Consider the following 24,625-nt stretch of genomic DNA (forward strand, 5'->3'; position numbering starts at 1 on the left):
CAAGAGGAATACATGAAGTGATGAGATGCCATCTGTGAAATACCTAGCATAGTATCTGATACAAAGAAATGACAGCTATTTATTGAGGATTAGCCAGGTGCCGTGGGGGTGTTCCTAATTTTATCCTATGAGGTTATATACATTGAACCTCTTACTCATTTTGGTATTACCCTGGGCCTAATGGTGTGGGGTTTTTTTTGTTTTGTTTTGTTTTGTTTTTGTTTTTAGTCCATTCATCCCTCCAGTAGTCAGGTTAACTGTGGTTCTTCTTATAACAACTTCCTAGACGGATTGAGACGTTTATTAGCTTGAACCTGAACTGGAGTGTGTCCAACTCACACCTTGAGGTTCAGCCTCAGGCTTAGCCTTTTCTTGTCTTCTGGTTTTTGGGTGAATATCACACCTGGAAAGACCATTGCTTGAGAAAGAAATCTGCTTCAGGCAGAGCATCAGCACCACCTGGACAAAGGTCGGATGGCTTTCAGGTTAAAATCTTTGGTGCTTTGGGCCGTATGCAGTTTCTTTCTCCGCGTTTCAGTTCATTCTTTCATTAGGGAGTTGTGTTCGTGTGTTCATGTGCTTGTTTTTGTAATTATTCATTACCTTTCAGAATCTTTGTGAACAATAAGCCAACGTTCGTCTTAGGCTCATTTTAAAAATCTTAGCTCACTAGTTCTCAAGATTGTTTTCTTAGGATATCTCAATTCTCTGAAGATGTTTGTTAACTCTGTTTTCATTCTTTCTATAATCAGATTTGCTTTTGAAGCACTCTTGAGTCCTACTGAAACTGTCTGCAGGGTTGTGCCTTTCCCTGACGATAGAGAGGCAATTTTTATTTTGGCAAATGTGTTGCCATTCTATCTCCAGCCCCATCCTAAAACCAGGGAAGTTCTCAATTCCTTCCTTGCTTTTAGCTCCTCGTCCCAAGGGAACCAGCTAGCTGATTCTAAACACTTTACAGTTGTTTTTTTTTTTCTCCCCTCTGCATTAGTTATACCACGAGGTGGTTTTTATATTTGGTGTTTGCATGATGGGGGATAAGCAACAAAGATAAGGTTGTAACAGTTGAATTTTCTGGTACATTCATCAACCTTTCTGATTTATTTGGTGCTGTCTGTTTCTGGAATGGTACCTGGAAATTAGGACATATGCAAGAGCTGAGATTATCAGTGATATGAATTGAAAACGAAACCAACTGAGACACTTCACCATAGCAGCAGGGATGTATGACCCGGGGTCCTGTGTGAGACCCCATGCATGTAGAGAGTAAAGGTTGGGTAAGTCTATGGGAGAAATTCTCACTGGGGTTTTCTCACCATCCCCTTGTTCTGTTTTTGAAAATAGTTTTATTTAGGGCCTTTGAAATCTATGAAACAGAGCAATGGTTCGGCTGTTTGAATCAAAATAAGCTTGTTGCAGTCAAGTAAGTCCTTCAAATCTAGATGAGGCAGATACCTCTCATTAGTTATCCAGAGGCCTCAGGGAAATGAAGCAGGAGTTTCTCTCTGGGTGGAGCTGACAAGGGTCCATGACAGGGAAACACTCATTGCAGTCAGCAGCCTGGTTGGTGGCTGTGGCCCATGGGCTGAAGATTGAATTGCCTCTAAGGCAAGTCCTGACTAGTTTCTCATTTTAAAGAATGCCTGGGCACCCCGGCAGAATGAGATGGAGTTCCGTGTGGCCGTCTCTCTGAGTAAAATACCAACGTGTTTAGCCTTCAGCTTGCCCAGCTCCAATCCATTTTCTTCAGTACAGCTGACTGATATTTTAAAAACAGAAATTGGTTTATGTCACCACCCTGATTAAAGTCTAGACTCCTTCCCATGGCCCACATGGCTCAGCAGGATCTGGCCTGAGCTTATCTTTCCAGTTGTGCTTTAAACAGACAAAGCTCCTTCCTCTAATGCTTCTCAAACATTCTTCTCTGTCTGGTATGTTATTCTTCTCCCCTTTACCTGTTGGACTTGTGTTTTAGGTCTTGGATGAAGCCTCACTTCCACAGAGACTGCTCCTCTGGCCCTCTCAGCCTGGATCAAAGCCCCCTGGTAAAAGATCTCACATTCTTGGTAGGACTTAACAAGTTTTGCTCAATGTCTTGCCAGGCTGCGAGGTTTGTGGTGGCATTTTGTTCATCCTCTGCTTCAGGGCTTAGCAGAGGGCTAATTAATGTTCACGACTCAGTGATTCTCTCCCTTCCTGACTCTGCACAGACAAAAAGTTTAGTCTCTGTAGTTTCCCTTCTTTCCCCCCGCCTCCAGTCTCTACGTGGTGAATTTCTGTGCATCTTTTAAGATCAAGCTTAAGGATCTCATTTTTGAGATGCTGTTCTTAGTCACCCTCTATACCAGCCAGGGTGGGCTCGATGGCTTAAATCAGTGAAAGCATATTTCTAGTTCATGCAACATGTTCACCAAGCTTGTCTGGTTGCCTATGCCTCACTCAGGGACCCAGGCTCAAAGAGTCTCCATCTTTGTGCTTCCATGATTTCCAACGCCAGAACAAGAAAATGTGGTAAGTCAGGCGCTGGCTCTTAATATTTCCACCTGGAAGTGTTGTGCTTTGTTCAGACTTCATGATCACTCATACAGCTCTGCTTAGCTTCCAAGAGGATGGGGAAGCACAGTTGTGTGATGTGCTCAGGAGGAGGAAAACTGTTAATATCTGTTCGATGAACAGCACTAATGCCAACCAACTTCCTCCAGTGCCTGGCTTCTCTTGGTGTTCCCAGCCTCTCACTTACAATGATCTATTCTTCCACTCCCCCATAGTCCTGGGAAAGACCTTGTAATCATCAATAACTGAATCACTTTCAAAATATTAATGTTAGGCACACTGCTTTGTAACCCCTCCTCTAGCTTTCTAGCTCATGTGTTCTAGACCCTCACTATAACTACACCTTGCCTCCATTAGGATTGCTGCGGCAGTTTGGGTTCCCCCAGAAGCAAACTTGGCAATGGAGACTGGAGTGCAGGAAGTTTATTAGAGAGTGCTGTAGGGATGAATGACTCTGGGGAAGGGAAGAATGTAGGATTGGGCAGAGGGAAAAGTTAGCTCAGTCTCAGTGCTCTGAAATCTGGATGGTCCTTTAGAATTCTCTTGAGTTCGGGATGAATGAGAACTAGTCTTTGTAGGTTGCTCCCAGGATGGAAGTGTGACTGTGACTATAATCTCTCATTGGCCAAGGACAATTTCCTAAAAAGGATAACAGCTGAAGATTGTTAGCAGGCAGTACTCCCCTTAGCTGGGGGATTAAATTCTTTAGTTCTGAAGTGAGATCTCACGAGTGTAACACAGTGTCCACCCCTAATTTTAATGCATTTACAGCTGTCTACTTCCTTCTTCATGTCCTCACATCTCTCTTCAATAGCCGAGATTCCTTCCTACTTCATTATCATCACCTCTTTCTTAATACCCTCAATTCCCTCGTATCTGTCTTTACCCATTATATTTGCATAAAAAATCCTTTAACTTTCCACCTACCGTGCTATTGCCCCAAAATATCTGAATGAGACTGGAGAAAACACATGGCCATGCTGACTGCTGTCACTTAATGCACTTTTGACTGCAAATCACAGTAGCTCTTCAGCCACCTTCCCACATGCTCTAGTAAATTTTTGTTCCTTTTTTTCAAAATGACTGTTTTTTAATACCATTTCCTCTCTCCTTAAATATCCGATATGCCCTCCCTTTCTTGATTCTCAAATGTTACCCTCTCTTTGCATTTCACTGAGAAAATAAAAATAAGTGAGGGAGAACTACTTTGTCTCCCAGCCACCGAATAAGCCAGCCATCTCCACCTCTTTGCTTCTCTCAGCTTCATTCTTGTTTTGAAGGTGATGTGTTCCATCTGCATGCTGGAGCACAGTCCCTCTTGCCTTCTTCCCCAGGACTTTGCTCCTACAGTGATCTCTCTCTTCAACATCATCAGTTTGCTTCACTTGTATTGAATCCTTCCCAACAGCCTGCAAATGTGCTGTGATCTCTTCCATCTGTAAATAAGACTCTCTCTACACCAAGTCTCCCCAGAGCTGCTCCTCCATTTTTCCTTATGGGAAAAAAAAAATCTCAAAAAGTTTGCCTTGTTTTTCTCTCTTCCCTCATCTTCCATTCTCTCTTTAATGGACTCCAGTCAGGCTTTTCTCTACCACTTTCCCAAATCTACTCTTATTAGGTCAAGGTCAGCAGTGAACTACTTCTTGCCAAATCCAGTGGTTAGTTATGTCTTTATCTTATTCAGCAGGTGACAAAAATAATCGTTAGTCCTTTCCTGAAATACTCCTCTTGACTTTTATGGTATCCGCCAGTGTGTGAAGCAAAAATGCTTAAATGATGCCAGGAGCCGACTTGTTAAAAGAATTCTAATGTCCTGGGTGCCAGAGAGATCCAAACAATATCTCATGCTCATGTGCAGTTACTATTCTGTCTTAAGTTTGTGGGAGAGTTCCCTCCACACCTTAGCTTGATGTAATCTTATTATATAGTTTTAATATTCCTTTTGTCCATTTATTTTAATTGTGCATTGTCTTGGATCACCTTTGAAAGCACATGATCTTGTGCAAGTATAACACTTGGTTTATTGCCTGAATCATTTCTCTAATTTCTGGTGTTTTGTTCTTTATAGTTATGGAAGTCTTGCTAACTGCAAGTGTCCTTCTAGGACCTCGATTACTGCACAATAACTTTTGTTTATAGGCTGAGAGATGTTTAGTGCTTAAAAGAATCTGGTGTTACTTCAGTGTGTTTTATCAGGAAGTAAGTCAATCTACTTTTACTTTTAATATAGATAAGTGAGATTATAGGTGTTTTTGTCTTCTGTTTCTACACATGAAGCGTATTAGGACTTCAGTGATTACCTTAATAGTAACACTGGTTGACTATCATCTTCAAGGTGCTTTCATTAAGTAAATCATCATAAAAGATTGACTTCTGAGTTCCACTCCTGGGTGTAGCATGTTCTAACAGGATGGTATATATTTTTGCCACATATTTAACCTCTCTAAGCCTCAGTTGTCTACACTGCAAATTGTGGGTAGTGCTGTACTGTGATTGTGGAATTGTTTGTGGATTAAATTAGATAAGGAGTTTAAAGATGTAGGTTCAGAACTGGCCTGCATGACCAATTCATGAGAATTCTGGAACTCATACTGGTTAAATGGAAGTCACAGGCTAGTCAGTGGAAGAACCAGAACCAGAACTCACATTGTCTGTCTTAGGTTCTTACACTGTGCTGCTCCCTGTTCCTCTCCTTCACACATAAGCAGTCTGAGTAAAATGAACGTAAAGCCATTTCTGAAAACAACTTCCAGAAAAGACTCAATTAAACTCTGTACTAAGGTTGTAGGTGATTCTCATTCTTCCCATGAATGCTTATGAGAAAGTAGGGGATGCTCTGATCTCTGTTCCAGAAAGAAAAAGATGTTTTTGCTGAATCAGCCCATTATTCTGTCTCATGGGATGAATCTCCAGGTCAAGGGATGAAAGGCATCAGTTTGCATTAGACTACAGCTGCTGTCTGTATTCAAAATACACCATGGGAGAAACTGGCTGCACCATCATTTTTTAACAGATGGATTAAAGCATGTCTTAGTAAGACACATGAGCAGAGAAGCCTGGATTCCCTTGATCTCCCTGATAAAAGCTACACCGTGTACAGTGGACATCTAATAAATATTAATTGGCATCAACTCATTGGACATAGAACTCCTTGATTTTGGATGTTTAAATCCAGCATCCTCCGTGGTGAGGGATTAGTAATAGTAGATTCAGTCTTCATACCTCTAGGTTTCTTAGCTGTTGCGTCTCACTGTGCATCTTTCTGGAAATAATTTCAGCTCAAGATGGGATCTGATGCACTTGAATGCAGCTGAATTTGCATTTAAGATTTTGTGTTTAATGCATCTTGCATTTTCTCTTAGCTTTGTTGGGCATTTGCCTTTTTAAATTTCATTGCAACATGGTTACATGATAGTTCCGTCATTCACCTCACTGTGATATTGCTTCTTTTTTTCTTTTTCCTCCTTCAGATATTGATGAGTGTGCAGCTAAGATGCATTACTGTCATGCCAATACTGTGTGTGTCAACCTGCCTGGGTTATATCGCTGTGACTGTGTCCCGGGATACATTCGCGTGGATGACTTCTCCTGTACAGGTGAGACTGAAGAACCAACACTGTTTTTCTGATTCAGCCCTTCTCTGCCCCATCTGTGTTTTGTTAAATTTAGATCCAAGTGTTGTCACCTAATTGGTTTTTCTCTTGCATTATTTTACCCTCACCTTTAGAGAAAAAAGTGATGAAAGAAATTTTATCTGCGCAATTTATTTCTACTCCTAGTATCTGTGTGTGTGTGTGTGTGTGTGTGTGTGTGTGTGTGTGCGCGCGCGCGCGTGCGTGCTCGGGTCTTTGATTTGAATTTGAAGTCCCCCGTTGCCTATAGTAACGTTGAGGGACGTAGAGACATCAGTTTTAAGAATAGAAAAGGATCAATCTATTTTCCTTCCATCATGATGAAATGTTTTCGTATATAAGAAAATGTACTTTGTTCCCACTGGAAAAGACAAAGATTCGATTTAGAGGGGGAGAAGGAGTATCTGGTGAGTAGAGATTGGACAAATAGGGGAGCTGCTCAAGACTCTTGATTGACAAATACCGATGGTGTCTCCCCTATACGGCGGGGCTGTCAGCACTAAACCGGAACTGCAGGGTTGTGTGGTCAGTGCCTTCATTGAGTAATGCTGGCTTTGTGAGGCATTTGGTGGCGGGGGGAGGGGGGGTCCAATATACTTCCAGTTATGTATATTGAGATATGAACTGTAAATTGGTTAGGGATTGTAGAAAGTTCTTCTTTTGGTCAAATATCTTTAACCAGTTTGTAACCTGTAAGAAAACTGCCCCTTAAACATAAAATGTCAGTCATTTTGTACCTTTCCTTGACTCCTGCATCTTCATTTGTCCCAATAACGTTTGCATATAGACTGAATTTTTCACTCATGGGGCGCCTGGGTGGCTCAGTCGGTTAAGCTTCCATCTTCCGATTCAGGTCATGATCTCGCAGTCTGTGAGTTCAAGCCCTGCGTCGGGCTCTGTGCTGACAGCCCAGAGCCTGGAGCCTGCTTGAGATTCTATCCCCTCTGCCTCTCTGTCCCTCCCCCCATTGTGCTCTCTCTCTCTGTCAAAAATAAATAAGCTTTTTAATTTTTTTAATGTTTTGATTTATTTTTGAGACAGAGAGCACGAGCAGGGGAGGGGCAGAAAGAGAGGGAGACACAGAATCTGAAGCAGGCTCCAGGGTCTGAGCTGTCAGCACAGAATCCGACATATGAGGCTCGAACTCATGGACTGTGAGATCATGACCCGAGCTGAAGTCGGATGCTTAACCGACTGAGCCACCCAGGTACCCCAACAATAAATAAACTTAAAAAAATTTTTTTACACTGAATTTTTCACTCCGAATGGACAGCCACTGTCAGTGTATTTTATTGCAAGTGACCTTTTCAGAAGTGCAGAAAGTTGCAAAAGTTAGGGAAGCATGTTTATATGTCCATGCAACCTTTTCCATTTATTTCTGTATATGTATAGGTTACTATTTTTTGGCTAAGGAGCTGGTGATTCCAGATTGATGCAGGTTTCTGATGGCCACAGGTGGCCAGTCTCATTTATCTATCTTTTATGTAGTATAACTAAAGTTCCTGGAGAAAAAAGAGATTGTGTAAACATAGCATGCTGAGATCTAAACATTTTAACAGGGGCACAAAACTCTTTGCGACCTGTAAACCAACACAGTATGAAAATCTGATGTTCTCTATGATGGTTTCTCTGTTCTTAGTAAATCCAGGTCATCCTGATTTACTGTAACCCTATGGTTAGAAGGAACCAGTGAGTATTCTCCCAACACAGCATCACATATCATGCAACTTGATAAACCTTGATGAAGGTCCTTCTGTGTAGAAAGAGCTTGTTGAAATCATATCAGAATATTGCCTGTTTTTACTTTTTCATTAAGGGAGGAAGACCAGAGCTTGGTGGTTCTTGAAAGCCTCTTAGGGATAGGTGCCCTGCCTGGTGGTTTATATATGGAACGAGATGGAAAATGTATTGTTTATAGAACTGGTTCCACAACTGCTTTTACAAAGCAAAAGATAAGGATGTGGGTATCAGTGGGTACCCAAGCATCCCCCCTACAAAACAAAACAAGATACTGTGTAGCTCTGCAGAAAAAAAACCTGTACAAACACACATCATACATGCACGAAGTTTTTGTTTTGTGTGTGTATGTTTTGTATCAGAGGGAATGGGTAAGTTAGAGCGAAAGAAAGAAAAACAAGAGGGAGTCAGAGAACAGTCACTAGTCGGAGAACAGAAGACCAGGTGCTGTGAAGGACAGAGGACCATTGAAAACCTCCCTGTGGAAGGAGAACTGAAAGGACTTTTAAGGGTGGGAATATATAATGTGAGGTTTTTTCATTGTTTTGCTATTCAGTAGGCAATGCAAGTTTTCCTTATGCCTTTCAAATCTGCAGCAAAGTGTACCTATCCTGCATGCTGGATGAGCCCTTCCCCTTCTACCCTGGTGGACTGAAAGTTAACATGGTATACACAGCAGAAATGTGTGTATAGGATGTTGAGACCTCAGAGACAGAGGTACTCACTCTGAAGTAATTACTCCTGTCCCTTATCCACGTGCCCAACGTAAACTTCTACATCACTATCACAACAGTTTCCTTCTAGGAGTTTCTGAAGTCTTGATGAGGGATTTGGAATTTCCATAGGTTGGAATTGGGAGTAAGGTCTTTTTCTTTAAGAAACTTTCTTTGATCCCAGTTTCCATCCTGCCTGCTGCCCCATCTTTTTGCTTTTATTCATGGCAAAACTTCTTAATTGTGATTACTGTCCTCGTTTACATTTGCTCACCTGGCATACCTTCCTTAACCTCCTCCACAGAAGGCTTTCATGCTCACTATTCCACAGAGGTTGTGTTTATCAAGGTCAGCCTTGAACTCCATTTTGTTAAGTCCAGTGTTCTTATCTTCTGGGACCTCTCAACAGCATTGAGCGTTGACCACACCTTTCTCTTTTAAACACATTATTTTCTTGCCTTTCCCTATTTCCTGATTGTCTTTCTTCGTCACTGCCGGTCCTGCCCAGGCTCCCTAGCTGTTTTTCTTTCTCTTTTCACCTTTTTAAAGGTTAGAGTGCTGCAGAGCTCTGCCCTGGATCCTGTTTCTTTGTTCACCTACATATACTTTTTAGATGCCTTCATATCATGTAGGACTTTCACAGCACTCCGTCGATACTTTCTCAGTTTCTATCGAGTACAGTATTTTTTTCTGAGCTTCTGAATCCTATCAAACTGACACCCACATGTAGATGTTTAAGAGGCATTTCATATTAACTGTTTAAGAATGACCTCTGGATTTCTTTCCATGTTGGTAAACTTCCTCTTTCAATTTTCCCCATCTCAGCAAATGAAAGCCTCATCTACCCAGTTTTTCAAGCCAGAAAGCTAGGAGTTATACTGGACTCCTTTCCTTCTCTTGCCCCTCCACCTTCAGTCCAAACACCAGTCTTACTCTACCCTCTACATCCTGTCCTAAATGTGTGCACTTCTGCCTATATGCTTTATTACCAAACTACTAGACCCCTGACACCACACTGGACTTTGTGTTCCATTCTTGCTCCACTATAACTCACTCTTCATTCAGTAGCCAGAGCAAAGTTTTAAAAATAAGAATTTTCAAATATGCTTAAACTTCTCATGTAGTGTCCTATTACACAGAAAATCAAATCCATACTTACTTTTATATGAAACCCTATGTGGTTATTCTCTTTCCTGTCCCTATTACTTTGTCTTGTACCAATTCCATCCTTGTCCATTATGTGGTGGCCACACTGACTTTTGGAGGTTTTTTATTTTTTTTCCCCCCATTCAACATGCTTGTTTTCCCATAGGACCTTTGCGTGAGCTCTGTCTCAGAAGTTTTTTCCTCTTGATATCCCCATAACTGGCTCTTCCTTTGTCATGCAGGTGTCAACCTAAAAATGATAGGCCCAGAGAGACTTTCTCTGATTTGTATAATTAGCCACCCATTATCCTATCTCCTGGTTGTAATTCTTTATCACTTATCACCATGTAGAATTTTCATTTTTTATATGTGATTTTCAAAAATTGTCTCTTATTAGAACGTAACATCCGGGAGCCGCAATCTTTTCCCGTTTGCTCACTACCTATCTTGGCTATTTAAAACAGCCAAGGGCAGGGGGCAGGAGGGGTGGGGGCTGTGGGGTGAGGTAGAGAACATAGCTGGGCAGAGAGCAGTGCTCAGCAAATGCTTATTGAATGAAGGAATGTGCAAAACTACTTAGGCTTGCGCTATGTACCTCTCTAAATTTCATTTATATAAAAATGGCTCATATCTGCTGTATCGTTAACTGTTAGATTATTGAGGACACCAAATTTTATATGTGAAAACATTTATCGTGGCACTGTCATAAGTGCCATCAGGATAGGATGTTCTGCAGTGAAAACCCCAAATATTACTGATTTAAAATAACAACGTTTTGTTTGCTTTTCACTGGTCAACAGCGTGCTCTGCTTGCTGTGAAAACCCCAAATATTACTGATTTAAAATAACAACGTTTTGTTTGCTTTTCACTGGTCAACAGCGTGCTCTGCTCATCATAATTACTACTGATTGTAGTAATCATAATACTGACTGATGGAATAGTCAGTATTGGGAATATTGCCAAGATGGGGAAAAGAGAGCCTGGAGGGTCTTGTAACAGTTGTTATATGTTCTTGTCAGGGAGTAACAACATACCCTTTCTATCCTCTGCTAGTTGACTAGAACTAATCACCAGTACCTAACTAACTACAAGGCGATGAGGAAATACAATTCCTACTTTGTGCTTGGAAGGGTTAGAAAACCAAAATATTTGGTGAACAGTGCTAATGAATACCATAGTGACTTACACTTAATAGATTCTCAACAAACTTTGTTTCCTTTGACACGAGAAGCTGTTCATTAAAATAACCTTTTTTTTTTTTTTTTTTAAACAGCAGTTCACAATGTGCTGGGGAAAGTAGTCTCAAAAGGATAAAGATATTAAGCACTTCTGTACTAAGTGCTCTGATGGAAGGACAAGCAAAATGCAATAAGGAAAAGGTGCTTGATTTCTAGAACAGAGTGTCTGGAATATTTTTTGCAAACCAAGAGGAGCTATTGGAGTTTCCTGGGGCTTGTTAGCATGCACTGAGTGGATTAGCTTAGGATTTTACAGTGTGGAATGTGGATCTAGTGAGGAGAGCTAAGAGACAAGCATTCTCCCTGCCATTTCTCCTCTAGACCAGATTCCAAGGCCTCCATTAGGTGCTTTCATATTAAGCTGGAACTCTGATGTTTACCTTGGCATCCTGAAAGTGAGCCTGTTAGGGCAAAGGTGCTCTTCACTCTCCAAGGTAGATTAGGTCCCCACCGCCAATCTCTCTCATTTCTTTATTGGCAAAGAAGACTTCTTCCTCTAAGTGATCATTTGCATGTGGTAGTAAGTAAGGTATGTACTACCTATCGGCCACTGTAAGATGTCTTTTCAGATGTTTCATTTTCCAAAGATAAATTTCTGGGAGAAACTGACAGGCCTGAAGACATCCTTTGTTTGCCCCACGTTCCTGATAGAGCGTTTCTCATTATTGGCATTCCTGAATTCCAAAGATCATCCTAGACTCTGTCCTGGATCAGTTTCTCTGTCACTGTTGAGTTGGTCTTCTAAGTATGTCTAGGTCACTTTTTTCTTTCTTTTAGGATGCCATTTAGCTTCCTAGAAGTCAGTAGGAATACTGAAAAGTTGTATTCAACCAAAAATTAGCCTAGAGTTAAAGATTATCTAGTAACTTTGGTAATAGATTGATTATTCAATAACTGATTGCTTCATCCATTCATGAATCTGATGCATAATTAGTGTCAGTCATGAGTGTTAGGAAATGTGGTGGTTGAGAATAGTGATAAATGACCTCTGTGCCCAGAGAGTTCATGGTTAATGAGGCAACATCTTCACATGAAAAAACTCAAATGTACATTCACTCTCAAAAATATTCCAGTGTTTGCCAAATCAATCCCTCTTGAAAGTTTTAGAATTTAGTTGAGTATTGGGTGTTTAATCCCATGTTAGCTGTTTGTCTCTTACAAGTTTCAAAGGAGAAATCCTGAAATAACTTCCAGGGTTTATGCCGATAACCACAGCCCTTTCAGAAAGGTTGCACCTGAGACAATAAATAGATGCCAAACCTGATGCCGGAGGGGAAAGAGTATGTCAAACAGAAAAGAAGCTTTAACTCTTTCGTCCTTCTTTATCTTGTTAAAATTGAAAAAGAAATTCTATGTCATGGGATAATAAAGTTAGGAGGGTTCAACACTGAGAATGCTTGCCTGTAACTTAAAATGTACTGTAATTTCATTTTTACCCTTAGAGGCTGGGGATTCCCTGACATGACCATATATTATAGACGAGGCTCTGTACTTTTTTCCAGGAAAGTTTCCATTGCCCTTTGAAAGGGTGAAGTCTGAAGCATTGGACTCTTGACACTGGACTAGTTTTTTGCCTTAGAATCTGTGTGAGTCTAAATCACTTTCTCTCCTGTAAGGGAACCCCGAGTTGCCCTTGCTCTTTTGTGAATTTTGAAACGGGAGGATTCCCTGAAATTGACTTGGTGGGGTGCTTTTTATCTTCTCTGTACCTTTTGATTTTTGGAGTGGTCAGCCTGCTTGATTTATTGGTCTCTGACCTTCATTTATCCCCAGTTAAACTCCCTATGTTGAGGTTGTTTGATAAGACGTTATCATTGGATACTCAGGCAGCTTTAAAGGAGGATACTTGTGATTTATGACAAAAGCCGCAGCAATAAGACAGGTACTTGACAGTAATGGGGAAGCATTCATTTTTATGCCAAAAACTTCCCATGAAGGTAAGAAATAAAGGGAACAAGTGAGATAACATATATCCCATGTGATTTCTATTACCTCACTAAAAGGATTTTTATTTTCTTGATATTGGCAAGGAAGTGTATGTTTGAAATACTTCAAGTAAGCTTAGTTGAAGTTAGAGATAAATAATAGTCTATTAACTTAATGGTTTAAGTTAAGTACCTTGTAATGAAAAGAAGTGAGGCAACAGTTTAAAACACTTAGGAGAAAAAATTAACTGTTAGAAATTTTAAACGTTTTCTGGAAAATGCTTTTTTCCTAACGATGATACACAGAACACTTTAACTATGAGGTACCTGATTTTTTATTTATTGAGCAGAGCCATATGAAATAGGGCCAAAACACAACATTCTGCAACTTGAAAGAGCATGGTAGTAAATTTCATACTGATTATCCTTACCTATAGAACACACAGCATGTGCTTGTTTTGGACATGCTTGTTCTTAATGACTTCTGACTATTTGGCAGCATTAAAGGGACAGATAACTAATTGCTTGGTTCTCAGTCTCAGAAGAGGTGATCCGGGTTTAAGAATGACATTCCAGCTATGGATCTGTAGACTGCCTTCACTTTAGTGGAAAATGCTGTATCAGATGCTTTAGGATGCAAATCTACTTTTTATTAAAGATGACCAAGAACATTTATTGATATATTGAATAAGGAGAGTCAAAATAAGACCTGTACTTTTGGATATTCCATAACCCAGCCAAAAGCTCTGATAATCAATATGAGACATTTTCCCTTTGTTTTGATTTGTTTGGCCAGTATGTCCTTTTTTTCTTCCCTTACTTTAAATAAGTGGTTGACGGTGTTACCTACCTCCCCATCTAGAGGAGCGATGTGACAGTACAAAAGCAGGATTCCAAAATCCTAATGTTTTAGTGCTGAGGTTCTCAGCATATATACATATATATACATATACATACGTATATATGTGTGTGTATATATATATACATATATATGTATATATGTATATATATATACACATACATACATACATGGAGGAAAAAGTCAGTATTGGGATCTACTCCTAGAACTTTGGATTTTCATTTGGTGTAGGATTGAGACCTGGCTTCAGTTTGTTTAAAGGTCCAGGTAATTCTGTTACGCAGTCTGCTTTTTGTAAATCAGAGAATGTCAGAGAAGAATCCAAAGGGAGGAGAATTGTCCTTTCTACTATAGACTGGAAAAACCAGAGTGGATAGTATAGGGTCAGGAGGTAATGAAGGAAGAGACTTGGACAGTTTCTGGAGGAAGGGCCCTGCCTCCAGGGCTGCATTCTGGGATATGTAAGACAACATCTTAGCAAACAGAATCCAACAGTACATTAAAAAAAAATCATTCACCATGATCCAGTGGGATTTATTCCTGGGATGCAAGGGGAGTTCAATATTCACAAATCAATGTGATATATCACGTCAAGAAGAGAAAGAATGAAAAGCATATGATCGTTTCAACAGATGCAGAAAAAGCATTTGACAAATTACAACATCCATTCGTGATGAAAACCCTCAACAAAGTAGGTTTAGAGGAAACATACCTCAATATAATAAAGGTCATGTATGAAAAACCCATAGCAAATTTCATATTCAGTGGGGATAAACTGAGTGTTCCCCTTGAGGTGAGCAGCAAAAAAAGGATGTCCACTCTCACCACTTTTACTCAACATAGTACTGGAAGTCCAACGCATGGCAACCAGACAACAAAAAGAAATAAAAGGCATCCAGATCAGGAAGGAAGAAGTAAAAGTTTCTCTATTTGCAGATGACATGATATTATATAGGAAAAAAAAAAAACAAAAACCCACGAGCGGCACCTGGGTAGCTCAGTCGGTTAAGTGTCCGACTGTGGATTTTGGCTCAGGTAATGATCTCACGGTTCTTGGGATTAAGCCCCACGTCAGGCTCCACACTAACAGCATGGAGCCTGCTTGGAATTCTCTCTCTCTCCCTCTCTCTCTGCCTCTCCCTTGCACTCTCTCTCTGTAAACACACACACACACACACACAGACACACACACACACAAAACCATGAAAGACTGCCAAAAAACTGCTAGAACTGATAAATGAATTCAGTAAAGTTGCAGGATACAAAATATGTAGAAATTTGTTGCATTTCTATACAATAATAATGAAGTAGAAAGAGAAATTAAGACAACAATCCCATTTACAACTGCACCAAAAGTAATAAGATACCTAGGAATAAACCTAACCAAGAGGTGAAACTATACTCTGAAAACTATAAAACATTGATGAAAGAAATTGAAGACAATGCAAGGAAGTGAAACGACTTTCCATGCTCATGGATTAGAAGAAATATTGTTAAAATGTCTATACTACCCAAAGCAGTCTACACATTGAATGCAATCCCTGTCAAAATGCCACCAGCATTTTTCACAGAACTAGAACAAAAAAGTATTAAAATGTATATAGAACCTGAATTGCCAAAGGAATTTTGAAACAGAAAAGCAAAGCTGGACTTTTTGCAGACTTCAGGTTATATTACAAAGCTGTAGTAATCAAAACAGCATGGTGGTGGCATACACACACACAAAAAGATACATAGATCAGTGGGACAGAACAGAAAACCCAGAAATAAACTCACAACTATATGGTCAATAAATCTTTAACAAAGGAGGAAAGAATATGCAAAGGGAAAAGACAGTCTCATCAACAAATGTTGTTGGGAAGAATGGACAGCAACATGAAAAGAATGAAACTGAACCACTTTCAAATTCAAATTGGATTAAATACCTAAATGTGAGACCTGAAACCATAAAAATCCTTGAAGAAAACACAGGCAGTAGTCTCTGTGACATTGGCCATAGCAGTATTTTCTAGGTATATCTCTTGAGGCCAGGGAAACAAAAGCAAAAGTAAACTTTTGGGACTACATCAAAATAAAAAGCTTCTGCACAGCAAAGGAAACAATCAGCAAAACTAAAAGGCAACCTGCAGAATGGGGGAAGATATTTGCAAATGACCTGTTAAAGGATCATTATACAAAATATATAAATAAATGATACAGTTCAACCCCTAAAAAGCAAATAATTCAATTAAAAAATGGGAAGAAGTCATGAATAGACATTTCTGCAAAGAAGACATCCATCTGGCAAACAGATATATGAAAAGATGCTCAACATCACTCATCATAAGGGAAATGCAGATCAAAACCACAATGAGATAGCACCTCACACCTGTCAGAATGGCTACTAATAAAAAAAAAAAAAAAGAACGCAAGTATTAACGAAGACATAGAGAAAAAGGAACCCACTTGCACTTTTGGTAGGAATGCAGACTAGTGCAATGACTGTGGAAAACAGTAAAGAACTTCTTCAAATCACATTACTGGATATTTACCCCCAAAATACAAAAACACTAATTTGCACCCCTCTATTTATTGTAGCCTTGTTTACAATAGTCATATTATGGAAACAGCCCAAGAGTCCATTGATAGATGAATGGATAAAAAGGTGGTGTATGTATACCATAAGTAAGCCACAAATAAGACTGAAATCTTGCCATTTGCAACAACATGAATGGAGCTACAGCATAAAATGCTCAGTGAACTACTAGGACAGTCAGAGAAAGACAAATACTGTACGATTTCACTCATGTGGAATTTAAGAAACAAATGAGCAAAAGAGGAAAAGAGAGACAAAGCAAGATACAGACTTTCAACTACAGAGAACCAATACAGAGAACCAGAGGTGAGGTAGGTGGGGGGATGGGTAAAATAGGTGATGGGGATTAAGGAGTGCACTTGTTGTGATGAGTACTGGCTGATGTATGGAATTGTTCAGTCACTATATTGTACACCTGAAACTAATATAACACTGTATGTTAACTATACTGGAGTTACAAATAAAAAATAGGACTGAAGAGAGAGAGAGGCTATGGGATGCCTCTGTTGGTGGGGCCTTTTGAGGAGATTCTGAATCTTCTGTGACATGATTGTTGTAATGCTTCAAAGAGCTCGAAAGATAGATGACCTCTCTGGGGCGACCTGTGTTCTCTGGGTAAAGAAGTAGACTTCTTCTCTGCCAGTGTCTTGCTCATTTGGAGTCCCCTAGAGTCATGACACAACCTGATGGAAGAAGAGAATTCTCAAAATGACCGAGACAGCATTTATACGACCCTATTTGTCCAGAAGAATATGAGAAAAATTCATTAAGTTGAGGAAATTATAGAAACATACATTACTTGCACATATGTTTGTGACTAGGCTTCCTTCCCTGCCATGGCATGTGAAAGAAACAAAGTCAACAAAAGGAGAAAAAAGGGAAAAAATGAAGAGGCTCCTCATTGTGTAGGGTAAAAATTCATGGAACTTTTGGTGTTCGAGGGCAACTTCAGTTTTCCATATGTAATCCTGGAAAAGTCAAAGGCCAAATATTTATTGCATTTAGTAATAGTAGTGTTAAAATAATGCTAAAGTGTTTTTTTTTTAATTAGCAAATATATCTTAGGATCCCGAAAGGCATTTCCCTTGAGGTTTCAGGGTGAAAATAAATCTGAAGGATTTGTGCAGTGTTTGGCTTCTTTGCAAGGTTTAAATGGGAGGGAGTTCTTATACCAGCACTATTGTAAAGTATCTAGGACCATTGACTGCTGAAGAGCAGCTAGGATGAATGATGGGGCTTGCCCCCAGGGTGTTTGTGCACAAACCTATTAAGTACTGTGTTGCCCTTGATCCAAGTTCATCAGGAAGCCTTGTTACTATTTCTGTACACTCTATTGTTGGAATTGTGCATGCAGAATCGCAATTAAGCTTTCACATAAAAGGAGTTTGATTAAGGATGCGTTAGCACTTATGACATTATTGAGGCTGGTCTTGTAACCCTGCTGTGTCCACATTTGAGTGGACACAATAAATAGACATTTCTCTTTAATAACCTAATAAGCTATCTTATATTCTTTGTTTCCATCTCAAAGATTTTGGTAAATGCATATGCATAGGTATTTCTATACTTTTTAAAGGTATAGTGAGGCATTTTAGGATTTTTTTCAGGGTAATTGAGAATATATTACTTATTCTTGGGCCGGAGTGAAAGCTCTAAATTTTCATGGTTAAAAATCTAGTGTATAAATTAGTGTATAAATTTTACAGGCTGAAAGCTTTGGCTCTGCCACTTACTTGCTTTATGAATTGGAAAACCACTTGAGTTCTCTGCTGCTTCTTCAGTATCCTCTATACATCCTCACAGAGTTGTGAAGGATAAAGTAGGACAGTGTAGGCATATCAGTTCAGATAATTGTAGCTGAAAGAATGAAAAAAAAATAGACTCCACTGGCTTAAATGATAAATATATTCTCTCATAACAAAGTCTAGAGGGACAGTGTTTCCAGAGTTAGTTAATTCAGCTGCTCCATAACATCATCAGCAACACAGATTTTTTTTTGAGTTTTTATTTTCAGCATGGTAGTTTGAAACTTGATATAGCTCCCTTCAAGGTCTCAAAAGGGCTAAGTAACTCCAAGCATCACATTTTGACATAATTGTGTCCCAAAGTCAGAAGGGAAAGAGGATTCCCTTTTTAGAATACTTTTTTTTTTTTTTTTAATATCAAAGAGAACTTTATCAGAAGGCTGTCCCCAGCAGATTTGTTTTCATGTTTCATTGGTCAAAACTGTTTAATATACCTACTAATAAAACATGGAAAAAAAGAAATAGCTTGAATCAAGATTTATCCCTAAGTTTGGGGTAGATCTCAGCTTCCTTTTTAGTACTTAGCTAACTGATATCTAAATGAATTTGTGTTCCATTGTCAACAAAGGGGAAGGGGGTGTGTGTTTTTGTGCACACATGTGTGTTTATATGGATCTACAATTGTGTAGGCAACTGGCAGCGTCTATTAAGAGAATAGTCAGAGTCTTGAAAACACTTGCAAGCTTAGGAGTGACTAAAAGAGATGTAATTAGGTATGTGATTCTGTGTGTGTGTATCTATCTATCTATCTCTATATATATATACACCATATATTTACATATATTTTAATCACCCATTTCTGGAGATGGTTCAACAAATAGGCACCTTCATACATTGCTGACAGGAATGTTAATTGATAGAAACTTTCTTGAAAGCAATTTGGCCGTTTATCAAAAGGCCTAGAAATATTTATAGCGACTTATTCTAAGGAAACAATCAGTCACAATTACCTGAGAAGATTTTTATTAAAGCCATGTATTCCATTTATTTATAAGAAAAGAAACTGAAAGCAGCCTAAATATAAACTAATGGAAGTTTGATTAAATAAATGACAAGATTGCCATATATGGAAATACAATGAATATTAAAATAATTTTAGAAGAATATTCTGTGTCAATGGAAAATTCTCACTATGTATTATGAAATTCAAAGCAGCATGTATACTGCTTTCCAATTAAAATAGTAAATAAAAATTATGTATGAACACACATAATCCCACACACACATACACAGACACACAGAAACTCAGGCAAGGAATAGCCCCCAAAGAAATAGGTAACAGAGTACCTGAGTGGATGGGTATATATGATATCTTTTCTTTATACTTTTTATTGTCCAGATTTTCTATGGAATAGAATATGATGCTCTGAATCTGCATTGTGTTTTAATATCAGAACAATGTTAATCACAATAACAGAAAATGCTAGACAAAGGTAACATAAGTTGATTTTGTCCAAATCCTCTCTCATCCTACTAAGTTAAATTTTTAAAAATGTTTATGACTTGGTAGTGCTAATGCCTTTTGTCCTTAGTGACATAGATGATGGGTCTGAAGTAAAGAGACGTAAAGCAGTGGCTTTGCTTCAGCATATTTCTGGAGAATTTGGCCAACATGACAGTTAAAGGACTCTTGGAATTCTGATGCTGGATCCTGGAAGGTGACCTGATGGGTAAGTTCCACCTGCCCAGAAGGACTTCTAGGTTCAGGTGTGGTCCAGTTCTTTTCTGCACTGTGACCAAGACAGAGATGCAGAGGGGAGATGGAACAGGCCTGGGATTTTCCACGGCAAAGCAACCACTGGATGAGAATCCAGCAACATAGATTCTAGTCCTGATCCTGCTACCAGCTCACTGAATGAATATCACCAACTCCACCAACTCATCAGTTTTCTTTGGACCTTAAAAAATCAAGGTTAACTAGCTCAATAGGTTTTAGTCAGAGAAGCTGGGATTCCAAATAAGTTTTCTTTTGAAAAGAGTTTAATAACAACCTTGCAAACTACTATTCTAATTCCTTAATTATGTAAGATATGGTTCCTGACCTCGAGGAGGTTATGGTCTCTTTGGGGGACATAAAATTTACATTTAAGGAGAATAATTTTATAGGGCATATAACTAAATGTTAAATTGTGAGGTATGGGCAATAAACGTGGGGAAGAGCCTTGGTGCCAGAATAAAGGTATTAATTACTACGTGGTGGACAGATGTGTTTTCCACAGGAAGGTGTTTGAAGGCGTTTGACTTTCATGTTGGGTGGGAAATTCCAAAAGAAGAATTGAGAAGTAATAGGATACCTAGTGCTTTAGAAATAGATCCATCTCTGTGTTTGTTGATCTACAAAATGACCTAGTACTTGCCTGTGTAGAAGTGGAAAGGAAGAAGGCTCTGAGTCAGACAGGCTTGTCTTGCTGCCTTAAGTCCAGGCATTTGTTAGCAGTATCATCTTGAATCAACTTCTGACACATCTTTCTCCCAGAATTGCAAGGAGCAAATGCAGTAATATTTATAAAGTGCTTAGAAGAGGGCTCTGCACAAAGCAAATGTTCAATAAATGGTAGCCATTACTGTGTCTATTTACAGGTGAGGAATTTGACTTGAGAATGTAGGGAGGTTAAGGAATTACCCATAATCACAGGCTAGAGAGTAGCAGAGCAGAGATAGAAATGCAGGAGTTCTAATTCCAGAGATTCAAATGCAGCCTCTATTCAGAGCTCTTTTGAAGATGCCTTCAAAATGGTAATGCAATATGGTCTGCAGCTGCTTGGTAACAAATGACCATTGTTATTTTTTATATATTTTTTAACTTGGTAAAAATGTTCATTTTAAAATATAATTTATTGTCAAATTGGCTTACATACAACACCCACTGCTCATCTCAACAAGTGCCCTCCTCAATGCCCATCACCCACTTATTAGAAAGAAGGAGCCTGAGGTTTGGGGCCAAGAGAATCCTATTTTATTCTCAAGTCTGCCATTTACAAGTTTTTGGGATCTTGGGGAGATCCTTTCAGTGTTCCATGTCTCAGTTTATAACACCAAGAGAGAGGGTTGTGTTTAAGGTTGCAACATATGGAAGAGCCTAACCCACTGACTGACTTTATATGGTGCTTAATATTGAAGCCCTAAAACCTGTTTGCGGAATTTCCTTACCCTCCCTCTTCTCATCAAATGGCTCGTGAAGCACTTCAGAGGACACCATGGTACCTTGGAATACATTTGGAAAGCTGCTTGTCCTGAGAAACTCAATCTCTATAGACAGTGTCCAGATTCTCTGGATGTACAGACTTGTTGTCAGATGCTTCATGCTGATGGGTTAAGGAGACCATTGAGAAGTAGATTTTCCAGTGGCTTATAATGAGCAAGGAATAAATTCTTTTATTTCAAGGAAAATAATTGCCTTCTGGAGTTATTAGTTGTAAGTTGCTGTAGACCAGAGCTCTGTAATATGTTCTGTAAATTATCTTTAAAAAGTTAAGTTTGTTTCCTGAAAAGGGAAGCCCTGTAAACTGTGAATGCCATTGGCATTTATCAGACCAGATGGCTGGCATCTAGTTACTCCTTTGGGGTGGCCATAGGACACAATTGCTTTCAGGAGGAGCATGGAAGATCAGAAGCTTGGTGTACACTGGAACCCAGGATGGGGACTTTGGCAGTTGAAAAATGTCCTTCGAGGGAGTTTGTAGCACACAGAGAGATGTATAAAGAAAACACCAAGTTTAATAAAATTATAAAAGAGATCATAATTATAATATATTTATGTTGCAGTAACATTAAGATATTCAGATAGCCCTGTTTGGAATATTTCTTCCCATATAGTTTTCTATGCCTATGTCTGTATTCTACATTCTGAAATTCACATTGCAGCTACCAGTTGATAGTTTAATTTTTCTACTTATTTCATGAGCTTTGCCCAGATTAGTAAAGTTACTTAAAAAATAGAACTGTTCATGGCTACAAAATATACTTTGCTATGGATGCATGATTATAGCTTTCACCATTTGGAGAAGTATTAACATCCAGTTGCCTCTGTGTCTTTGTTTAGCTTTATCACATGCATGTTTTTATTTTTCCTCTGTTATGATAGTGGTCAATGCTTTCCTCACTTTAGCTTAGGAGTGATTTATAACCCAAAACTCAGAGCAGCCCTACCCAAGGGGTATACATACTTAAGGATTCATGGAGAGAGAGAGATGTCAGCTTCTCAGGTTTTATTCATTAAGGGACATTTCAGGGAGGAGTAGATCCCTAAAGAGCTGTGAAATAATAGCACATACCTTGGTGGTATAACCCTGCCTAGTTATGTAAGAAAGACTTTGTAACAAGACAGAGGTGCTCCAGTAAGCCCCTGCCTTGTTTATGATGTATATTTTCCAAATTGATATTTGAATTCTTTGTCCTTTAAAATTTAAAGAGTATGTATATACTAGATCAGCTAGCAATTTTTCCCCCCTTATGACATTAATTTTCCCATTCTGATTGGTAAGCTAAATGTAGAGAAAGCATTAAAGTATCAGAAGGTTCAGATAGCTGGGATATTAGAGACCTAAAGGACATCAGAAAATGCTTTCAAATTATAGTCATTTGAGTATGAATTTTGATGAATTTTTGAGGCAGTGTGCCCAGAGAGATCTTGGTTATGGATTATCCAAAACCTTAGGAAATTTTCTCATCAAGAAAGCTATTTTTCCCCCCAAAGCAGGTAGTCCTTTTAACTTCGTTATGTTAAAAATGTGGCATTGATCAGAGGAGGCAGATATCATCCCTGCCTATTAGTGAGGTAGGGAGGATAAAGGGATAATTCCCGTCTCACCCAGAGAGTGTATGGTATTAAATGACATTCATGTCATAGCCACCTAGGCTGAGCAGCTTACAGTGGAGGGGAGGGAATCAAGTGTAAGTATATCCTGTGATGATTTTCTTGGCCTCAAGCAAACCACTTATTTATTTATTTTTTTTTTAGGGCAGGTTGGAACAGCTTACGGCTTTGGAGCCAAGACATGAGGGAGGCTAGAGAGTTGTGCCCTTTATCTATTTTTAGGATTTAGAAAATCAACAAATCACAAAATAGCATTGGCATGGCTGTCATGTTTACCTTTCAACACTCCTGTAGTTTGTTTGTTTGTTTATTTATTTTCAGACAGACAGACACAGTGCTAGTGGGAGGGGGGCAGAGAGGGAGAGGGAGAGAGAGAATCCCAAGCAGGTTCCATGCTGTCAGCACAGATCCTGATATGGGGCTCAGACACACGAAACCGTGAAATGATGACCTGAGCCGAAACCAACAGTTGGACATTTCACTGACTGAGCTACTCAGGCTCCCCATCGAAGCTGCTGGAGTTTTAAATTTACTCTCATTTGGATGTAATTTATTCCATTTCATCTCTTTTCATCTTTCTTCCTCTTAGCTCTCTACTTTGGGGCATATTATAGGATTTATCCTTAAATCTTAATTTTCTTTACCTTTTATATTTGCTTCTTTAATGTGTGTGTTATTATTTATGGCTTAACCTGACAAATGATGGTTTCAATGAAAGACTGAGGGTCAAAAAATGGTGTAAGACAGAAAAAGGAAGTATTGGCAAGGATGTGGAGAAATATGGAACTCTTCTGCACTGTTGGTGGGAATGTTAAAATTGTACAGCCACTGTGGAAAATTGACAGTTCCTCAAAAAATGAAAAATAGATAAAAAGTCATATCCAGCAATTCCCCTTCTAGATAGATACTCAAAATAATTGAAAGCAGGCTCTTAGAGATTTGCATACCCGTGTTCATAACAGCTTTATTCACAAGAGTAAAAATGTAGAAGCAACCTAAGTGTCCCTGGACTGATAATTGGAAAAGCAAAATGTGGTATATACATATTATGGAATGTTATTCAGCCTTAAAAAGAAAGGAAATTCTGACACCTGCTACAATATGGGTAAACCATAGAGAGTATTATGCTAAGTGAAACAAGCCACTCACAAAAAGACAAATATCGTATGATTCCAGGTATTTAGAATAGTCAGATTCATAGAGGCAAAGTAGAGTGGTAGTGCCCACAGGCTAGGTGGGAGGGAAGTTATTTAATGGGTATATAGCTTTAGTTTTACAAGATAAAAAGAGTTCTGGAGATGGATGGTGTTGCTGATCGAGCGCCAACGTGAATGTCTTTAATACTAGTGAACCATACGCTTAAAACTAGGTAAGATGGTAAATTTTATGTTAGGTGTATTTTACCACAATTTTTAAAAATTGGGGGAAAATGCCATTGAGGAGAGATCACTTTTACTAAATCAGCTTTGGAAATAATACGTACCGTGGTTTTCCTTAGCACGTATTACGCATCAGCTTTTTAAGCTCAGGTAACGATTTGTTCATTCCTTACTTCATTCATTCATTCATTCATGAAACAAATGTCAATTAAGAAATTTAAGCATTGGGTATTGTTATAGAAGGCA

The 24,625-nt window shown here is 39.0% G+C and overlaps 1 protein-coding gene across 3 annotated transcripts in view; it reads left to right on the top strand.

Moving 5' to 3' along the window:
• The window catches only part of NELL1 (neural EGFL like 1), an 876,810-nt gene that overhangs the window by 408,009 nt on the left and 444,176 nt on the right, over window positions 1-24,625 (top strand). For all 3 annotated transcript variants that reach the window (XM_042906351.1, XM_042906353.1, XM_042906352.1), the window contains exon 13: window positions 6,024-6,149. In XM_042906351.1, the coding sequence (XP_042762285.1) occupies window positions 6,024-6,149 (126 nt within the window). The remainder of the gene's footprint in view (window positions 1-6,023; window positions 6,150-24,625) is intronic.

This window comes from Panthera leo, chromosome D1, assembly GCF_018350215.1.
Source record: "Panthera leo isolate Ple1 chromosome D1, P.leo_Ple1_pat1.1, whole genome shotgun sequence".
NCBI classification, from domain to species: Eukaryota; Metazoa; Chordata; class Mammalia; order Carnivora; family Felidae; genus Panthera; species Panthera leo.